At 37.3% G+C, this 22220-nt stretch overlaps 1 protein-coding gene across 2 annotated transcripts in view; it reads left to right on the top strand.

The window, feature by feature from the left end:
• Positions 1-8358, top strand: part of tsc22d3 (TSC22 domain family, member 3) — a 32573-nt gene extending 24215 nt beyond the window's left edge. Inside the window, exons 1-3 of one of the 2 annotated variants that reach the window (XM_079892532.1) lie at positions 4707-5497; positions 5667-5718; positions 7171-8358. In XM_079892532.1, coding sequence (XP_079748658.1) covers positions 5376-5497; positions 5667-5718; positions 7171-7428 — 432 coding nt within the window. In that variant the 5' untranslated portion in view covers positions 4707-5375 and the 3' untranslated portion in view covers positions 7429-8358. Of the gene's footprint in view, positions 1-4706; positions 5498-5666; positions 5719-7170 lie in introns of those variants that run through there. The other variant, XM_079892531.1, reaches the window with a different exon arrangement.
• Positions 8359-22220: the final 13862 nt, after the last annotated feature.

The following is a 22220-nucleotide window of genomic DNA, read 5'->3' as shown; positions in this document are numbered from 1 at the left end:
CTGAATGTCCACAACAGCCTCAAGTGGCTAAGTCAATGTATTACAGGGGACCTGTGCTGTCTGTCATGAACAGATTGGGTCTTTAGTGGAGGCTGTGCAGAATTTCCATGAGGCCCATTGGAAACTGGGTAACAGAGAAGTTAATCAAACCCATACGCGCTCTAGTCCACACTGAGTCTTGTCTAGACAGATAACAAAGAGGGTCGGATCTGTGACACACCTGGGCTGTAAAGGTAGCCATCTGCTGATACTTGCTGTATGATTCGAAGCGGTTCTATAACTGTTAAAAGATAATAGTGCCATTGACAGTCTAAGCGATCATAATTGCTCAGTCAGCCACTGCAGGCAAGTTGCTGCATGGGTGATATAATAACCTGTTTTCCACCTCATTTCATCACGTCAATGGGAACAGGCATTCATGAGCACTGCACAGGGATGCAAGCCCTCACTACAGTTAAACACATTTGAGGTTAGTAAGATGTTTTATTTATTAATTTATTTTTTCAGCAAGGACGCATGAAATTGATCAAACGTAAATATATATATAAAGATTTATATTTCAAATAAACGCTGTTCTTTTGAACTTATATTCATCAAAAAATCCTAAAAAATCAAATAAATCAAAGTTTTCACAAAAATAATAACCACTGTTTCAACATTGATAATAATTAGAAATGCTTCTTGAGTATCAAATCATCATGAATTATTTCTGAAGGATCATGTGACTGGAGTAATGATGCTGAAAATTCAGCTTTGCATCACAGGAATAAATTACATTTGAAAATATATTCAAATAAAAACAGTTATTTTAAATTGCAATAATATTTAACAACATTACTATTTTTTACTGTATTTTGAACAAATAAATGCAGCCTTGGTTAACATAAGAGACTTCTTACAAAAACTTTTTTTTTTTTTCTTACCAAACTAAACGTTTGAATGGTAGCGTTTCTCACACTTACAAATGTCAAAGTTCTACGAATGTTCTGTTTTGTATCCGTTTTGTATCTTTCTGGCCTAAATTGCCATCTCATTGGCTGGACCTGGCACTAACGCTATTAACGCTCAAGTAGGTCAAGTCAAGAGCTTCCGTGAAAGCACAATACATGGGGAAGCCATCCTGACATGGGAAAAAACAAGCAGAACAAATTCGCACACGTTGTTCAAAAGGAAATTTTTACTTTTGGAACATGAAATTAAATTACATTATAGACGCCAACAAACAAACACCTTACTTGCCTTCAGGCTGACCTGTATTACGTCTGTAACAATTAGTAATGTGTATTTGACTCAGCTCAGTTAGGCAGTTTAATGTATCTAGATTAAAGCAATGAAAAAAAAGTTTTACATAACACATTGTATGTACATCTCCTGTACCGACATGATTTATGAGGGCAAACAAACACCCAATCGCTATAGCATGCTTCATAACTGCTTTTTTTTTGCAGTCACGCATAAGTCCTTTCAGACAGTCAGACAAAACAAAGCTGTCTGCTGAGAAATGAGCATGGTATATACATAAAAGTTGAAGCACGTCTGTTCTTATCCTACAAAAGGGAACTTAAACTGAACAAACTTCTTCCATAAATTGTAGATGGAAATTTAGCTGTTTTTGCAGAGTCATCTGAGATATGTTCGGAAATTCTAGATGGCAACAACTGCCCCGTTTACACCTGATATTACACACATCACAATCAGACAAGGAAGACACAAACCCGTTTACACCTGGTATTTTAATCCGTGTCTTTTGTCCACCTTCAACCACTTCTGTCGTAAGTTTTTCGAGGGGAAGGTCTATGGGCGGGTAAATGTATGGACCTTTTCAGATCTTTCAATTTATTGGACGAAATTTACATATGAACACGACCGGAGAAAACAGAAAAACATACGGAGAGCAGTAGCTTTCGTTTCTGCTCTGAAAGCCGCAAGATCACGCCGAACGCTGTGAATGCGTGTTAGAAACCAGGAATGGTGAGAGAACATCGTGGTTGGTGTGTTTTTCATCTTCAAACCAAACTTGGGTCTTTAGCTGACAAAGTTTAAATCCCGTCTGGCTAGCGCGCGTCCCATAATGCATTAATTCCGTAGGCATAGAGTAGGTGATCTTTTGTGGCTGCATTCGAATGCATTCGACCACATGAGCGTCTACACCACGAAAGCAATCCGGATGAATGCGTTTTCAACTACCTCTGGAAGTGGTTGAAAGTGGACAAGCTCAAACCGTTTTAGACCCTGTTTACACCTGTATTTAGCGGCATCCACTTGTGATTCGATTGACCAAAACGCATCTTAATACCAGGTGTAAGCAGGGTACAGTGAGACTCCATTTGTATGACGTTGTCATTTTGTTGACTTTAATCATTCATCATACTCAGAATATTCTGCTCTCAATCATGTTGCTACGAGAGTCGCTAATCAAACTTCCTATGTGGAAAAAAAGAAATTCTCCATATTCTCCATGTCTCTGACAGATAGACAGTGAACAGAGAAAAACAAGACACAACATCTCTGTATGTCCACCTCCCTCCCATCTAACAGAGAATGGGACATTTTCACACCATCCACGCTGCTCGAGTCGCAAGGTTGCATCCGCAGAGACTTGTTCATATTGACCGTCCACAGAGCAACAGCCATGAGTTTGCCACCTATTTACTCACCTAGTCTATTTAAGAAGAGGGACAGGCGGTAAGTGAAAGATTGTTGCGTGAGTGTATCATTACTACTGACAGCTGATGGATTAATTGTGTAGGTGTGAATGTGAGCGATAGTCTGGTCTAACCACTCAAACTGGCGAATACTGCAGGTCTTGCTCTACAAGGTGTGAAAATCGTTACGTTACAGACAGTCAGCTAAGTGCATTACCGGGTTCATCGTCTGTGGATCATGTTACAAAGTACTTACAGACGTATTGCATAACTTGTTTTTTCAATTCGTAGGATACTAAATCAAGAGTTTACACTGATGATGTTATTTACATATTTTATTCTTCACTATGGTGAGGGTCTCTCTATTGCTGTCCTCCTAAAGAAACTAGATTTAATTTTTTGACCTAATAAGCAGCAGCTATTCACAGAATGCAAACTCGACAGACTAAAAATATGTCATTCCACACATTCTTTCGTAGGGATTATTGGTGTGTTCTTGAGTGCGCAAATGCTAACTAAGTTAATGGTTAGGTGTGTTTTGAGAACTCTAATCCTGTTTTGAGGGTTTTTATTAAATGAAGTCTTGTTGCAAGTGTAAATAATTAGTGCCACTCAGTGTAACTGTATTGAACATAATATATATATATATATATATATATATATATATATATATATATATATATATACTGTATATACACTGAGACCAGTCTTAAAGTTTCCAACCTTGTTTTAAACTGTGTAGTAGCAGTGTAAAGCATTTGTTTATCGGAGAGTGTCTGGGACATCTCCACCCTGGCCATGGTGACAGACGGAGACATACTGTACAATGGCACATCTGTGTTTACTGTGATGTACGAGTGGCGACTGAATGAAGCATCTGTTTGCTCATCTAGCTGCATCAAAACAATGTGAAAGTTATAACTGAACAATTTTTAAGCAAATTGATTTGTCAGTCCCGGTTTCCTTGGAATGTAATACATGCAGCTGGTTGTCCTGGTTTGGTCACGTCACTAAAATGACGACGATTATTAGCACTACTTTATAACAGGGAGGTTCTGTTGACACTTCATTGCCTGCAGACTCTCACGAAGCATAACTCTTCAAATTAAGAAGCCACTTCATGGTCTTTCCCTCTTCGTCTGAGGGATGATTATCGTTTCATACAGTACAAACTGTACAAGCACTTGCCAATTATCCTGACTGTAACAGCTCGCCAGGAGTTCGGTTAACTCTTTCTGGAGCGTTCCTCGGAAATCTAATCTGTCAGCTTAACTAACTCTGCATGAAATGGAAAGTGACGGCACTACGGTGACTAATTTGTGCTTTTCTGCAAAGTCTCATTAGGAGGATCAACTTCGAGCCGTCCCATACACTAGCATCCAAACAAATTCTTGCTCCGCTCAGAAAAGATAGATGATAGATTGTAAAATGTAGTGAAAGAGTCCATAATGTCCGTAAAATTACGTTTTGTGACATACTGTAATAGATTCATTTTCATAACTTTGCATTGTGCAATGTTGCTAGCATGTCCCATCAAATGATTTCCCCCAAAAATTCAATTCACAAAGGAGATATTATGTGAAGAATAACAGTGTTTGTAAGCTGTGCAAGTTTATAAATTGGACAAAATGTAAGTTTGATTTTGTTATAGTTTATATTATTATATAGTTATATTTACATTTTGAGTCTACAACCGGTAGGTATTTTTAGAAGGGTTAAAACATTTATTTTGGTTACTTATATTTTTGTTTATTTTTTGGTGTGGTTTCTTTCACACTGTTTTATAACTGCAACGTTGTAAAATGCGTTAAAATGTACTTGCTGAGGACTTTACTGTTGTATTCTTTTATTATGGACTCATTAGCTTTAATGCTAAAAAGTAAACTGATGGACAGCGAAACAGTGTGTTTATGTTCTAAATGAGCAAAATGTGCAAATATTAGCTTACTGATATCAAAGTGCCAGTGACTTTGATTCCAAGTTTGGTTGAGCATGTGTTTATGACTGTTATACACAGTTTGGTCACTAGAGGCACTAAAGGCTGAAGTTAGACATTATGGAACAAAGTGTTGTGAGAAAATTCTATTGATTCATCTTTCCCATCCAGTTCTCCGTATCTCTAAGCAGTCAACTGCAAAACTATAAACTTATGAAGACCTGGAGGCGTCGATTGAAAGACCAATTCGGTCAATTTACTATTAATAAAACTGCTCAATTAGGCTACTGATTTTCACCATGTAACAAATTACTGAGGTTTATAGGAGCGCGTGGTTCCTTAAAGTGACAACTTTACATGGATAAGACAAGTGCATTAGTAATAGGGCAGCTATATATTTCACGAGGCATGTCATAACTCGAAAAACGTCTTGTTTGTGTTGATGTGTTGTGGAGGTTTGTCCCGCGGTTTGCTGCTGCTGCATGCTGTGTGTTCTTTAGGCGAGTTCAGTGAGAGGGCAAAACGAAAATCTATGCCACAAGCCTCATTTGAATAATACATGCGCGCGTCATGTGACGTCACCGAGTGGAGTATAAAAGCCCGCTGCGGCAGAAATAGCATCACTTGCCGACAGTGTTTCTCTGAAACCGCTCCTAGTTCACTCATAGTGCCCGGTTTTATCTGCGCGTATTGCAACAGAGCAACGCAACACAAACAACCAGGATCTTAAAATCGTGTTCAAACAAGTCGCAAACGTGGCGAGAAGTATTATTCAGACGGGTCTTGTACTCAACATGAGCACAGAGATGTTTAAAACGCCAATGGAGCTCGCAGTCTATCAGCTACACAATTTCTCCATCTCCTTCTTCTCTTCGTTCCTTGGAGGGGATGTAGTGTCGGTCAAACTAGACAACAGGTATGCCGATTTTACGAGATTATTAGATGCTTTTGACAGTCGACAGGATTACAGTCGGACATAAATATTAGTTTGCTGTTTTGCGGAATAGGTGTCACGCACTAAGAGCTTGTTTACTACTGCACTGTCTGAACTGCGTTTTAATACTTTGTGTCTTTGTCTTTTGCAGTGCCTCTGGCGCAAGCGTTGTGGCAATTGACAACAAGATCGAACAAGCAATGGTAAGATCTATTCTTTTAACACTTTGATCAGATGTTTGTAGAATTGCAGTGGAAAGTATCTAGATTCTGTGTAGGCTGTAACCAGACCTGTGGCACGCTCTAGAGCTGCTGCATATACATTCATTGCATATGCTTTGTTTGCCCACCTGCAGTAAAAGTCAAAGGTTGCTGTACAACACCCACATGCACCCTTTTATATAAAGCATAAGTAATTGTTTAACCAATTGAATCCCCCCAGTAACATCTGTAACCAAAAGTCTAAATGTACTAATATATGTATTTATTTATTTATTAAACATTACTATTAATTATAAATGAAAAGCAGATCATAACTACCATATTTAGCCCAAATAATCTGAAAAGTATTTTATTAATGTATTAAGATTGCTCATTATCTACATAATGCTCACAATATATGTAAACATTTGTTAACCCAGAGACACATTTGAATAATTAACTTGATTGTAGATTAAGCAAAATGCATATGTATTAAATAATTCTTAGATAATTATTCTTAAATTCCCAACATCACAATTACCTGATGGTAAAAGTGTTTTAACCCAATTAATCCCCCTAGTAATATATGGAACCATTCCCCCCAAATGCATATCTTTAACTACCATATCTGGTACAAATAACATTTAAATGATCTGTTATTAATGTATAACAAATACTGTCTTACAGTATATAAATCATGCCCACAATAGATGTAAACTTTTGAATTGCAATAACTTGATTCACAAAAAAAAAAAAAAAAGAAGAGAAAATTTAAATACAAATAGGAAACATGCATTTATTCTTAGGGTACATTTACACTATGTACTAAAAACGGAAAAGTTTTTCTTTTGCGTTTTTCACGTACAGACGACAACATTGTCAAAATGATCCCCGTTCACACTGATCAGCTAAAACGACAAAAAAATGCTGTATTATTCATACTAGGCCAGTAGTTGGCGATGTGACTATGTAAAGAAATACTACGCGCCCATAGACTGAACATGTAATATGCATGCGCATGGCTTCACCGTTTTCACAAATTCGCGTTTTTTAACTTTACAGACAATAGCGATTTTAGTTTTCAGGCCCCAAAAACGCTGTTGTCGTGTAAATGAATGGCCTAAACGCATACAAAGTATTCCGTTTTTAATTAAAAACGATATTGTGTAAGCAGCCCTTTGGATTCTCTTTCCCTCACAATGATAGAACATAATGTACAGTTGTTGTCATTACAAATTCAGGAACCCTGAATGAATGACAGTTTATTTCATTGGGCTATTCAAGGAGTAAAATACATGTGCTCAATTAGCTTGGATTTAATCAAAGTTCTCAGCCTCATTATTCTGAGTTCATACATGAATTCCACATGCAAACAGATATGTTGCAATGTACTTAATAGTCTGAGTATGTTTTGGTGTGATCATGGAAACTCAACAGTCTGTATTTCTCTTGTAGGATCTTGTAAAGAATCACTTAATGTATGCAGTCAGAGAAGAAGTGGAGATCTTGAAGGAGCAGATCAAGGAGCTGGCAGAGAAAAACAACCAGTTGGAGCGTGAGAACAGCCTGCTGAAGAACCTGGCGAGCCCAGAGCAGCTGGAGAAGTTTCAGTCCCGTCTGCCCTCAGACTCCAGCCTCCCCCTGGAGCCTCTGGAGCTGGGCTCCCCCGAGAACAACGAGCACCAGTACATCAGCACGGGGTCTGCTGTATAAGTGGCTCTGCCATGGGGCGGGCAGAGCCACAGCTCTCACCTGAAATGGACCTCCAGATATGCAACTTCAAGATGAAGCTGGCTGTACAGATGAAACCTGACCTGAAATGAAAGCATTACGACGTACCAGTGGCCAAGTTCTGTATTATCCGACAATCTCTTCGGACTAACATGGAAAAGAGAGATGTAGACGTCTGAGGTTACTGTACAACGGGACTGACGTGCCCCTTGCTTGGAAGGGGGCCCAGCCTTGCTTTCCTTTGGTCCCTCTCACGAAGAGACGGAGAGGGGTTTGCCTGATGGAGCTGGCCAAGAGCGCATCTTCGGTCAAGCCAAGGAAATGTACGTCCCTACGAGATGCCCCCACAGTCTCACGAGAGCCCCACCTGACGCAAGCTGTACGGGACTCTTGTTCCTGCCCTCCGTGTCACTGACCCCTAGTGCTGTGGACATTCTTAGCTCCCGTAGTTCAGGACGCTTGAGACGGACCTGTACGGAGCACCGGTCCTCTCGTCCACAGCGGTGACTCCTGCCATATGATTTGTATCGCATCGCTTGTATCTCTGCAGATGGGGCCTGCTGCTTATGGGGATTATTGCTTGTTTGTGTTTTGAAACGGAACAAAATCAACTTGTTTATGTGGGCTGTGTGTAAAAATGATTTTTTCTTTTTGTGGGAATGAAAATCTGTATACATTTGCTATAGTTCTGTAAATTAGCACCTGATGTAAAGCGAAATGTTCTGAAACGGACGGAGGTGAAGGGCGGATAATGTTGCTGCGAATGTTCTGCTGACATGTCGAACGTGTGTTCTGTTGACCCTCTATGCCAACCAACTAACAGGCACGATGGTGTCTGAAGGAGGCCACATGTTTTTCAATGAACTTTGTGTTTTCTAACCACCAAAGACTTGCCTAATACTCACAAGCCAACAGGACCATGTGTAACTTTTCACAGGAAGAAGTTTTTTGACAGCAGTCTTTTTGTAACATGGGTATTGTTGCTTTATTGTGTCCATGGTGTTTTTTTTGTAAACGATTTATGGATGCAAAATGCACATTGCAATAAACCTGATGTTTACACTAAATACTACCCTCAGATCTTTTGCTTTTTCTTCATGAAGGACAAGAACATTTTCTGTAGTTTCATATTTAGTGCATACGACCTCTTAGAAGTTACAATCAAATTCTTAGTATCTATAAAAATTCCAACTTTAAATGAGATGTAAAATCAGAGCAATCCTCCTTGGACTCAATATAAGACTGAGAGTCTTTTAAAGATGAGGTGTTTGACACTACATGAGTAAAGTTCATGCATGGAAGATAAGGCCTTCACAAAGCAATTATTTAGACCAATAATATCCTCTTAGCATGCATGGTAGTTTATGATAGACATTTGCTATTCAAGTATGCACTGACATCACTTGCTGCTCACATTTTACTACATGCAATGAAACTTCTTTATATGAATAATCAAATTCTTTCCAGTAATTACATATATATATAAAGATAAATGTCATTGACCTCAGTGAGCGTGGCACCATGTGCCTGATAATAAAATAGGCTAAGTTTGGACTTTCCACTGGACTATCAAAATAACTATTAAAAAAAAAGAGGGTTTAATTGCAGATGTTTATGTACATACACAGATCTAGAGCTAAGTGCACAATGGCTACTGTGCTGTAGTTATCCACAAGGCTTTGAGGCAAAGCATAGTGAGAAAACAGATCATGGCGTGTGAAACCCTCATCTTTCTCTCCTTAGGAAAGACACGCTCAGTGTAACTCAATCCTCTCCCTTATGTAAGACTTCTATGTAAGACCCACATCTCAGTATTCTTCAGAAATTCCTATATGGTAGACGGTAATAAAGTATATTCAAAAGACTATGCGGTTCCGGCGGGTCACGTCCACTGGGTCCTATTGCAGATGGGTGGAGGTTTAAAAGGAAATCACTTCTGGAAATATCAGAATCCAAATGCACTCTGATCTGATGTGTCATTCATGTTTTATTGCCGTTATTAACATCAAGCTATCTATCAAACTAGAATATCAAACAGAATAGACAAACCACACATTAAAAATAAACACATGAATAAATATTCGTGAAGTTTATGTGAATATGAAGATTGGGTTACACTTTATTTTAAGGTGTCCTTGTTACAGTGTAATTATACATTTGCATACTGAGTAATATCAATTAACAACATATACTTACTATAGGATAGGATTAGAAATAGGGTTTGGTTTAGGGTTAGTTACTTGTAATTATGCATAATTTACTGTTATACAATAAGTACATGTAACAAGGAGTCTGTAAAATAAAGTGTTACCAAAGCTTCATATTATGTTACTTCATTGTGTAATAGACAAGATAACTTCTTTTGGCAAATAACTAAGTAACCAACAAACTAAATAATAATAATAATAATGTTATAGTATTATAACATTAACCATAATATAAATAAATAACAATAATAAAGCTTTGGTAACAATTGAATTAAAGCCTTTCTGATTAATGCATTATAAAGGTATTGACAATGTTATATTATAACGCATTATATCTTTTCATAAATAATTGTAACCAAAGTAAAAGTGCATTATAACATTATCCGATTCCTTGTTACATCTGAAATTGGTTGTTTGTCGTGTTTCAATGCATTATGCTTTCTAAAGGTGTGTTCAATTAATAGATTAGTATTATAATGTTTTTGTGGTTACAATTATTCATGAGACCATGCAATGCATTAAGGTGCATTACCAGGCATAATTAATGCATTAAAATTATAATGCATTATATATGAAGGCATTAAGTAAGTGTAACCAAGTTTTTGTTCATGGTATTTTTGGACTGGAGTAAACAACCATGGACAATGTTCAATGGTTCAATGTTCAGACTCAGAGTGGATCCACTGATCTGGCATTTGTTCTGCTTCCCAAAACAGCTGCAAGACCTCTGCTGTTATGCAACTCCCAAACATCTGTTTCAGTTTGGTGTAGTGGGCGGATTTCTATGTCAAGGCCTGGTGAAGTGTGGCCGGGTTTGCATGCGAGCGAGTTACAGTGCACTGATACATTTACTTGTTTGTTCTGTATGTAAATATAGGCTCAGAGTAGGCTGTTTGTGCCATATTTCATTGGAGTGACATTATTTCCTAAGCCTCAGATCCAATACCCTGTTGTGGAAAATTATTGAGTGTGATCTGCAGTGTAAACGGTGTTACCTCATTCTCACTTTATACAAACAGCTTCTCGCTCCCAGGTGCATCCTGTAGAGACAGAGGCAAATGAGAGATGTTTACTTCGGGAATATTTTTTTTTTTAGATCCTTAAGAAGTAAGTTGACAGTATAAATAGACAAAGTCATTAGGAGCCTAAAGTGTTTACTACTTTTATGCAATGCACTGACTGGTGTCCAGCTACCAAAATGAGTAATTAAAAATTGCTGCAAATTTTCCATTGAATTACATCAGAGAAACTGACGCCTGAATCCAAATATTCAAGAGTTATATAACTTACTTATATTTAAAATACATGATAACTTTTCATTATATAATTTAGAATTAGATTATATCATTTATATAGTTCATATTAGACTTATAAGACAATAAAACGCATTTGAGGAAATTCCACTGGAATACAAGAATCATTGGAAAAGGTTTCTAGAGTAGTGCTACTGTAGGCGTATGGTCAATCTACTTCAGACATAAAAGGCAAACAAATACCGGTACTGTACATGACCCATTGTTCAACTTGGGTTGCATATAAGTCATAACCACAGATATGTATAACATTTCCATTGTACAAACCACAATTTCAGATTGTCTGTGATGCGACAGCATGTTTTGCAAGACTTATGTCTGTGTATGCACAAACTCATGACCTTTTGTTGCAGTCAGACTTAATGTATACAGTCAGACTAAAAGTATTGAATCTTTTCAAGTTCTCTAATATTGCTTTGGGTGTTTTATCTCAGTATCTACCCAAGCCAGTTTGACCCAAATCATTTTCATCCATAAAGTCTCTCATGATTTAATATTAACTGGTCATTCTTAAAATACAATCTTCTAATGGTCTCTCTGTTTTGCAGAAGCAGTAAACCGTGAATAGTTGGCGACTAATGAATTTAATTTGCCTCCAAGTATAATTTACGACAACGTCTTGTTTATTCCCATTAACATACACACAACTATCTCTTATGATAGAGCATTTTGTGTTTACAAGACCAAATGTTCTGTTTATTTGAGGTAAGCCACTATTGCTCTTGTTTTTACAGATTTCTAAGGGTGTGGGAATGTGATAAGCTTACCACACTCCACCTATAGAAAGAGGATTTGGAAACCAACATTAGTTACTTTCACACGACCATAAAAGGATGTTGCCTCACAAACACATATGGGTAGTAGTTCCACCCTAAACTCTTTACTAATCTCTGGGCTGGTGCAAGAGGTCAAATATACCAACAGAAGTTGGCCAATGACTCTGAGTTGCAGGAACATACAGAACTTATGTTTGTTGGTCCCTCAACTTGGTGAGTTTTAAATGAGGAGGGTATAAATATATCAATAAAGATCCTCCAACTTTATCTGAGTGGCTTTAATTAGGCTATCCTCAAAAAGAGACTCTTTGTAGGAGGGAGAAGGGAAGGTGCCTAACAGTGCTGGAATTCTTCCTAGACGCATTAGATCTGAGAGGAACCGTGTCCATCTTTCCCCAGGGGTTTGGAAAACACTGTGAAACACTGTGTGTCTGTGTGAGAGGTGTGCTCCTCTGTGGTACCAGTCTCGCAAAGAATGTGCTTGGAACACCTTATTTTGACCAAGTGGGGCAGAACAAAGGCCACCAGCATGAGGTTGAGGATTTAAGAGGAAAGCCTCGAATTCAGAGTCCTAACACGAGACAAGCACAGTTTGTTTTATAGCACTGACGTGTGTCATGGGGGAAAATGATGTGCTCTTATTACATAACTTTTTCATGATGAACTCGAGTACCTCAAAATTGTTGGGTTTCTGGGAGTTGTTTTGCTAGATTTGATTAAAGATATTATTAAAGATTAAAGATTCAATCAACTCCTCAGATAAGGGGTGGGTGATATCGAAATTTTGAACCCTGTTATTTATATACATCGCTTAACTACTTCAGTGATACACATCACCAAATTGTAATTAGGCTTGCCACTACACCAAATTGTTAAAAATTCAACAAAACCTCACAGGTTTCATTCAGTATAAACAGCATATATACTATATTGCAAATCTCAACTTGATTGTTGAAAGAATGTAACATTTTCGCCAGTGATATTTTAAAAGTTATATATAGTACGTCCTACTTTGCCTGCATATAGACAGTATACACACATTAAGATGTATACAATCTCAGCTATGTGATTGTTTATATTGCTGTGAAATGAAAATTGCATAATATAACTATCAAATACACTTACGTAAAGCGATATTTACTATATAGCAAATCTCAAGTGCTTGACTTATTTCATTGCAAAATGTAGCTATATTCTATAACTATAGCTCTTTATTAACAAAGATTCATGTATATATATATAGCACATTTAAACTGCTTGATTGCTTGTATTGTCACACAATTTGAACTATTATCACCCAGCTCTAATCTGCTAAATGTGACAATAAGGCAAGATGATATTAAGATATTATAAACATTAACATGACTTTCTGTAAAGCTACTTGAAACAATGTGTATTGTGAAAAGCACTATACAAATAAATCTGACTTAACTTGATTTGTAAGTAATGTGATGCATGTACCAGCAGGTCAACATTTTTTTCCCCTAAAAGGATATAGTATTCGGAGCAGCATGGATTTGTGTTTAAGAATGTTATCTGAGCAGTTAAATTGCTGGTGTATTGTGTTGTTGTATAACTTTATATGTGGCGAATGCATGTGAGTGCGGGGTAGAGTACAGGCCGACTGGGGGTCAAATGTCTCACCTGGGATGCTGTTGCAAAACCAGTGGAACTTTAACCTCTGCAGGTCCCCTAGGGAAAGTTCAAACTCATTTAATTTCACATGAGTGTGTAAAAGGCAGAAAAACAGCCAATTGTAACACGGAAGACTCTATTATTGTTGCTTGTGAAATATCTTATGAATCTTACTCCCTTTTAAGAGACACATATGGCCAAGTGCTGTTGAGACCATCAAAGTAAAGAAGCCTTTGTATTCTAATATGCACAAATAGAGTTGTTGGTCCCAAATACCAGTTGCAAAACAGTGTACAACAATTATGAAGTGACTAATGCAAATAGTCTAGTCACATCAGTTCTTGGAATTTAACGAATTTAACGCTTGACAGTCAGACGTTTAACCTTCTAACCTAGTCTAGGTACAAGGCAAAAAACAGCCTGTGAATAGGAAACAAAGTAATACCTTGTATTGCTTACTGAATGTCAAGCATGGAATGTGAAACTCCTACTTGATTTGCATGCAGAATATTGTAAGGTGCTTTCCTGCTGCTCACATGCAGCAGCATGAAGGAATACCAGAGCGTCTGTTTGTCCTGATCATGATTCTCAGCCAATCAACACTTGGATCCCCTGGGAATGATCTCAACATGTCTCCTGCCATAAATACACTCTCCACTCCCACAGACAACCCACTGACCATCTCAAAAGACCATGAAGGTGTGAAAGCAATTCATCCATCCATCCATCCATCCATAGTTAGTATGCATCTATCTATCTATCTATCTATCTATCTATCTATCTATCTATCTATCTATCTATCTATCTATCTATCTATCTATCTATCTATCTATCTATCTATCTATCTATCTATCTATCTATCTATCTATCTATCTATCTATCTATCTATCTATCTATCTATCTATCAAACTCATGTTTACTTCTGAATCCTAAAAAAACTGTCTGTATCATGTTTTCTAAACGGCAGATTGAATTGACACGTTCAAATATATTTTTAAAACAAGAAGAACTACAGATTGTAAATGAATTCAAATACCTTGGTGTTGTACTAGACCCCACACTGTCTTTTAAAAATCATATCAAAAGTCTTTCAAAAACTGTGAAATTCAATCTTGCAAATTTTAGATATATCAGACCGTCACTCTCATATAAAGCAGCCAGAATGTTTCTCCACTCTATGATCTTCTCCCATATTGAATACTGCTTTACAAACTGGTCACTCACAAATGCTACAACGCTCAAACCAATGGTGTCACTTTTTAAACGAGCTCTAAAAATATTTGATAAAAAAACGCTTTCTTATCATTATTGTCTAATATTACAGAAATATAATCTACTGAGTTTTGAAAATTTCTTAAAGTTTAAATATTCTTGTGCGATATATAAGGTCATACATGGACTTGCCCCACCCCCACTAAGTGAATATATTAAATTGAAAACAATGGGAGAAGGGAGAACTGTAACCAGGGCTTCCACCAGAGGTGACTGTATGGTGCCCTACAGACGTACAACATCCGGACAACATGTTTTGTCAGTTAAGGGGTCAGAGATATGGAATACGTTACCGGTTGCTGTTAGAGAATGTTCAACATATTCTATTTTTAAGAATCAACTTAAACAATGGTTCAAAACACATCAAAATTGTGCTCACTAACTGTATTTGTTGTAATGTGGTCGTTTGGGCATTTTTTATGGTACTGTTTTGTTATATGTATGTATATCAAACTAAACCCGGCACTTATTGTGTTTGTTAGTATTTTGTCATAAATTGCTTGGAGCATATAGAACAGCACTTTACTGGTTATATAAATATGTATGTGTATTTTGTATTTTGTATTAGATGCCCTGTCTGAAAACTGTGGTATCTCGTATCTCGTATAATATGTTTGTTGAATTTTATGGCGTCTTGTAACTACGTTTGTATTATATTTAGTGTTTAGTTTTGTTATTTGATACTGTGATGACCTGACGGGGGACTACAGATGTAAAGTAGCCCTATGGGCTAACTCTGGCATATTTACACTGCTGAAAAGCTAAGATGTTGATTAATATGCATTGTCCCTCTTAAATAAACAAATAAATAAATAAATCTATCTATCTATCTATCTATCTATCTATCTATCTATCTATCTATCTATCTATCTATCTATCTATCTATCTATCTATCTATCTATCTATCTATCTATCTATCTATCTATCTATCTATCTATCTATCTATCTATCTATCTATCTATCTATCTATCTACCTACAATGGCATTATTTCAGAGGGTTTAAAGTCTTTTTTTATTTTATTTGGCTTATAAGGTATTGTTTGGTTCGTGTTGACATATTTGCCCAAAAAGATTTCATATGTTATATAGGTAATATGAATCCTTCTGCCACAGAAGAGCATCATGCCCTTAAGATTCAGCATTTCATAATCTTGCGTGTTAACAGCAGTCTGGTGTTCTTTTTTGTGAATCATCATCTGAAATCTAATTTTGCAGATCTCAGATGCCCACAGAGAGAGAACCGAGAAAAAAAAAAAACCATCAGCAGAGCTGCGTGAGGCTCATTTTTCTTGGAAGGCATTCAGGTTTGGAAGATTAGTTTCTGAAACACACAGCTCCTTGGTCACATTCCATAACAAGAGAAAAGTTGCTTAAAAGATGCTGGAAAAATGCTAGAAACTGCTTACCTCACTTCTTTACAGTGTATTAATGCTGCATGTTGCATACTTGTGTATTTTTCTGAATTATGTTTGGAGCCTGTCATGACTGTGGAATAATCATAGTTTAGATCTGCTTGGCTTGGCAATGCTGAATCCTATACAGGAAACTAAATGCAGTAAACAACACTGGATATTACCTCAAGGGTAGTAGGTATTGTTAAAAGTGAGTGTTTTCAAAACACAACCCGGATGTTCATCTCTTCCTTATGACGTTGGTTTAATCCAACAACAGAGGCCTTGGAGTGCAGTTAGCCCGACGTCTGCACAGGTGAACCATTCTTGCTATTGTCTCTGCAAATGCATCTAAAATATAAAATGAGGGCAGCTGGGCCCGTTGTTTTCGTTCTTTAGTCCATCAACAGTTGGATTAACAGTAGGATCATGTCATATCTTCAGCTCAATTCTCGCATGTTTTAATTGTGTTCTGAATGAGGAGAATATTAAATGTTTTGATCTGGTTGCTGGGTGTGGAGGCCAATGAGAGCGGTCATGATACAAGTGAGTACATGTTGATTTAGCAGGCATCTACTAAGCTGAGAAAATACAAGCTATTTTTGACCACATAAACCATTTAGTTTTTCCTGCCTCAGGAAACTCAGGAGTCATGAGTTCCAGACCTCATACTATTTAAGGAAATTTTACCCCTGTGACGTGGGGTGAAGTTGACAAAAATGCTTCTAAACAATGGTGCTAAAGGCTAAAGCCACCAACGCAATGACAAGGACATCATGTTATCTCTCATACTGTACCTACACAAAGACATTCATTTAAACCAGAACAATTATATAACAGGCAAAATAATACATTTTTCCTAATAAATAACTCTCTGACTGAAACGATCACTGTTGAGAAATCGCTGAGTTTTTGGAGAACTTCAAGGATTACTTCACCCAAAAATGCTAATTTTGTCATCAAACCAGTATGACTTTCTTTCTATAGTGAAACAGAAGTGCTGTCCACTTTTGGTCTATGCAGCTACAATGAATGAGGGCTAAAGCGTCAAAAAAGATGTAAAAGCACCATAAATTTATCATACAAGTAATCCATATGACTCATGCAATTCTATGTATTTCAAGTCATTCAGTTTGTGTGAGAAATAAGCCAAAATGTAGGCTGTAAGTCACTGATAATCTTCCCCTCCAGCAACCTGTTAACCAGATCATTGAGTCAGTGAGTTGAACTTGAGAACTGAAGGAGTCAGATTTACGAATAAATCAGATGTATTGTAATCTGGACCAACTGATTCATAGAAAAAGTCAGATCTACGGCAGATGTTAACATTTTCAGTGTTGTGCAGTTGTGCATATATATGGACTATCTTTCTCATTTTGGAGCTTGACAGCCCCAGTCCTCACTTATTTTTTAATTAAAAAGAGGCCAATATATTCTTCAGAAAGTCTCCATTTGCGTTACACAGTAGTTTTTTTTTTTTTTTTTTTAACAACATGAGGGTGAGTCTTTTAATGTGTTACTCCTGAGGGCAAGGCCTGCGCACATTTCTAAAGGACCAAGTAAATCTTCCAAGATCACTTTTTCTTAGTCTGGAAAGTGGGGAAAAAAATCATTCACACACAAAGAGAGGATTAGAAACTAGTTCTATCGTATTCACTATAAAGAGGCACAACCTTGTCTACACATCTAAGACATTTGGAGTAGTCACAGACATGAGAACATGCTAATCAGACATTGAGACAGTTATGTAACCCACCGTCTTTTCGTTCCACGTCTAAAGCAATAAAGAAGGCATTAGTGTAATGGACACAATTAAGCCTACCTTGGCAAGGTACAGGCTTCAACTCAGCCTGAGCTTAACCTGCTGTCTGTGTGCTCATGTCTCTCACTTTCCTAGTTATGAAATCTCAAAATATTTACCACAGACCTCCCTGTACTGTACTGTATTTTAATAGAACTGTACAGACGCCTTCAAAAGATGTGTTAAAGTTTTATGATTGATACCTCACCAATCAAGAAGTGTCAGTTTGATCAGAATCAATTTGATTCGACATAAAATAATAACTAAATGTTTCCTAATTTCATTAATGAAAGCTTTTAAAAAATGTTAAGATGTGTTTTAGTTAAATGGTGAGATTGTTATCCGGTTCGAGTTCTGCCTAAGCCTATCAGTTTCTCTTCCTGTTTACACCTTCAGGGGAAGAAATGCCTCTAACAGACCAGCGGTGGGAAATTTACAGCATTCCATATGTGAACTTCTGCAATATTAATCATTTAAGTCTGAAATGCTGCAGACCCGGTTGAACTTGGCACAATGAAGATAAATTAACAAGAAAAATAAGCTGCAATAAGCTGATTTAAGTGCTTCAATGCAAACACATCAACATCCAGCTTGTTTTTGCTTTTGTTTTGAAGCCTCAAGCACCGTTAAAGATTAAATATGGGAATTCATGGTGAAATAATAAATGTGAAGAGCGAGACTAATTGCATGGTGCTTACACGGCAATGCAGGATGGAGCTGTGCCAGTATGGCTCCCTGTACATTTTTGTGTTTGTTTCGTCATATAATTTTACATGGTAATTACAACCCACCTGTCACATATACTCAACAAACAGCATTTTTCAACAGACTGAGGAGGAACACAGTGTTCTCTAGAGACTTTTACAACTCTCCTGTGGTTTGGGAAAGGCAGCACTTCACACGAGTATGCCAGAGATTATTAGTGTGCTGCAACCCTCAGCCACACAAACACAACACCACTATCCTATAAAACACATGCAAGACTCTTGGGCCAGGGCTTTGCACACAAATGACATGCACATTGGTGTATTTACTTTTTTATATAACATTCATTCCATTGTATATTGACTACAGATGGGGAGATGTCCTAGTTTACTAACGGTTCAACACACGCCTTTCCTGTATGCATGGCAAATATAGTCATATCTCATCAACACAGAAGATGAAAACAGTTAAACTGCAAGCTGTGAGACTCAACTACAAGGGGGACACTAAAAAATAATCCAAGCATTAGATTTGTGTGTGTGAGACATTTTTATGGGAAATGCCACAGGGCAGATTTGGGGTATTGAAGAAAGGACTGTGCAATGGCCAGCTCCACTCAGCCAGTGAATAATGCTTTCCGGTTTAATGAATGTTCCGGGTGAAGGATGAACCTCTCTTAAAAAACAACAATTAAACTGCAACACATACAAACCAAAGTTAAACAAAAAAATAAATAATCTAATGGTTGAAGGAAATAACACGATGTCTAAAGCACTCATTTGATGCCTGTTTGACATGAAGAAACGTCCAGACATTTTAGTCACACATTAGCTCACTGTTTATTGTTTGATGGATTTAGTAGACTACTTTAATTTTAGTGAAACATCAACTTCGACTGAATTCAGAAAGCCGCTGGCAGAACACCTGGACATAATAAAATTACAGCCTCACTTCTTACCAGACTTTTTAAACTTGAGCAATAACATGAGTAATGACATATAAGAAAAAAACAAACAAACAAAGAAATATTACCATGCTTGACATAAATGGCATTTTTGGTCTTAAATTTAAAGCTAAATTATGATTAAAGTTAAATAAAATCTTAATTCTGGTAATTGTATTATAATAAAAATCTTGAATTAAAAACAGACGCTGAAAAAGTAGTGAGAATGGTGTAAAAGGGTTTGGACAAGGATAATCAAACCATAAATTAATTTCAGATGTCCCCCACTTATAAAACATAAGTGTGCCAAGTATCTATATTCCTCCTAAAGCAGGGTGCACACTGTATGATTTTGGCCATGATCTGGCCATCTGAGACAAATGTTGAAAATCCTCTGATCCTAGGCCAAAATCTGAAGTCTTTGTTTAACATGTTCACCGACGACAGTCGAGTAATGACCGTTGAGATCAAATTTGACCTCAGATGAAATTCTGGCAGTGTCAGAAGATTTGACGCACAGTCCTGGAGTGTGGCTTCTCCCACGACAACCGCCAAATGCAGAACATTAGTGAGACAACAACAAACCATCACTTGCGCCACACACATCGTCTTTTATTCCATTTTTCTTTTCAAGACAAGCCATGATCAAAATTACCGCTAGAGATTGTTTGTGTTTCCAAGCCACCATTTCAATCCTGCATGTAATGCATGCCCGAGTCACGGATTGATGATGTAAGTCTGTTTCTAACGCGTCTTGACTGCAGTCTGACAAGTCTGACAAGCAATATTCGTAAAGGACTATTATAAATCATACAGTGTGTACCAGGCTTAATTCATTTAACCTCCAGAGAGCTGCTGTTCATGCTATTTCAGTCATACCCACACTATGAAAAAGATTATGGTCTGACTTCTCTTTGAACATGCAGATATAAAAGTGTAATTAAAGTTTTAAGAGTATAAATACACACTTTGGCACTTCTACCACAGCTTGGAAAGGATGTTTAAATACAACACATTTTAATTTTTACTTTATGGCCGTAAGGTTTACAGCAAACGTTACTAGCGGTGATTTTTCAGCTGAATACCACATGTATTTTGTGGTTTTTAACTGTTTTTATTTGATTTTTAATGTGTGTGCTGAATCAAATGGCAACAGAAAACATGTTAATCTGCAAATTTCTTTAGGATGATAAAGTTTAAAGCAAAATACAGTGAGCTTGTTGAAGTGTTCTGATCCAAGTACAAAGCTCAACCCCACACGCGTTATGCCAGGCCGTCCACAGCCAAGATCATTAGATAGGAACTTCTGACCCTGTACAACTAATGTGTTTTCAAGCAGTTGACCTGTTTGGCACTCCTGCCTGTTTAGACATTCTGATCTCTTGGATTTAATGGGGTAGAGTTATGTACACAATCAAAGATTTATCTCTCTGTCCTCAAATAAAAAACGAACTGATGCAGCAGTAATGCCTAATTGTTAACCACATTTGTTTAGTTTTTTTTTTGATCATCCACTTTTACACTAGTTGGAGGGGCTCCAGTGCTGGCGCACTAAATATGCTGAACACGTCCAATTTAAACTAGCATTCTGGCAGCTAACGCTGAAGTAATGCATTCAGATAAAATTAGAAAATAAACAAGGCTTGCACCTACTGAGGATTCACGCTCTCCATTTGGACAAATGTAAGCTTTCTCTATGCTAGACACGCAGAGAGAGATTTTACACTGGGGAGAACAATTGGTTCTTGTTAAAAAGTTAGTATTGAGTGCAAATGTGACCACAAAGTTCCAGCGTAAATCACCAGCTAGGTCGCAGGGGAGGGGTGGAATGCTGATAAGACAGGGCAAACTGTGGATAGAGGGCCTAAATCCAATTGTAGTTCATAAAGAGTTGTGGTTGTAATGCACAAGTGTTTCTGCTAGACTGCAGGTGGGAAACACATTACAGATCATCTATCATCTACTAAACCATGGGTTTTCAAAGTCTTTGACTCTGTTGGGCTCCCTCCTGATCCCCACAAGATTTATATATATATAAAAAAGATATATTTTTACTCATCCTCATGTCATTCCAAACCTGTATGAAAAGAGGATATTTAAAATTTGTTTATAACGCAAAACACACAGTAAAGTGTTACCAAAATAACTTTTTAAGTCTTTCTGCTTCAAAATTTCACATTTAATTCAATGCGTTACTTTGTAATTACTTGTGAAATTTACTAGCGATTTCTGAGTAAAAAAAATATTTCTACATATTCTTTCCCCAGTGTATGTTTATTGCATTGGTGTTCTGCTGAAAACATTTCAAAACAGTTAACTCTCTTTTAACGTGAGCTAAAATAAACCTGATTCGTGGTGCTATGTGCATTCCAGCTCAGTCAGATTTCTTTGCACAAGGGCCAGTCAGTGCACATGAGCACATGACATTAGGGAGGAGGTGTAAACACACGCATGCAGCACAGGATTAGAGTATCAGCCCTCCCTCTTTCTACCCACCACTGAATCTCTGGGCAATTTTGTGCAAGAGAAGGTGAAAAACATGCATAGTCTGCCTATCATCAGCTACGTCAGCACAGACTCCAAAGGCAATAACAAACTCAAACGCTGCATTGATTCATCAGCGGTGCGAAACGACAGCTGCATGCAGATTTATGCATGTGAGCGGGCTCGTGCGGTACATTCTGTCCTAGTTGGACGGCCGCCCGCACTCCCTCTTTAAATCCGCTTTGTG

Source organism: Squalius cephalus (assembly GCF_949319135.1).
Source record: "Squalius cephalus genome assembly, chromosome: 14".
NCBI classification, from domain to species: Eukaryota; Metazoa; Chordata; class Actinopteri; order Cypriniformes; family Leuciscidae; genus Squalius; species Squalius cephalus.
Note: the sequence above shows the minus strand (reverse complement) of the source record. Positions and strands in the feature narration are given on the sequence as shown.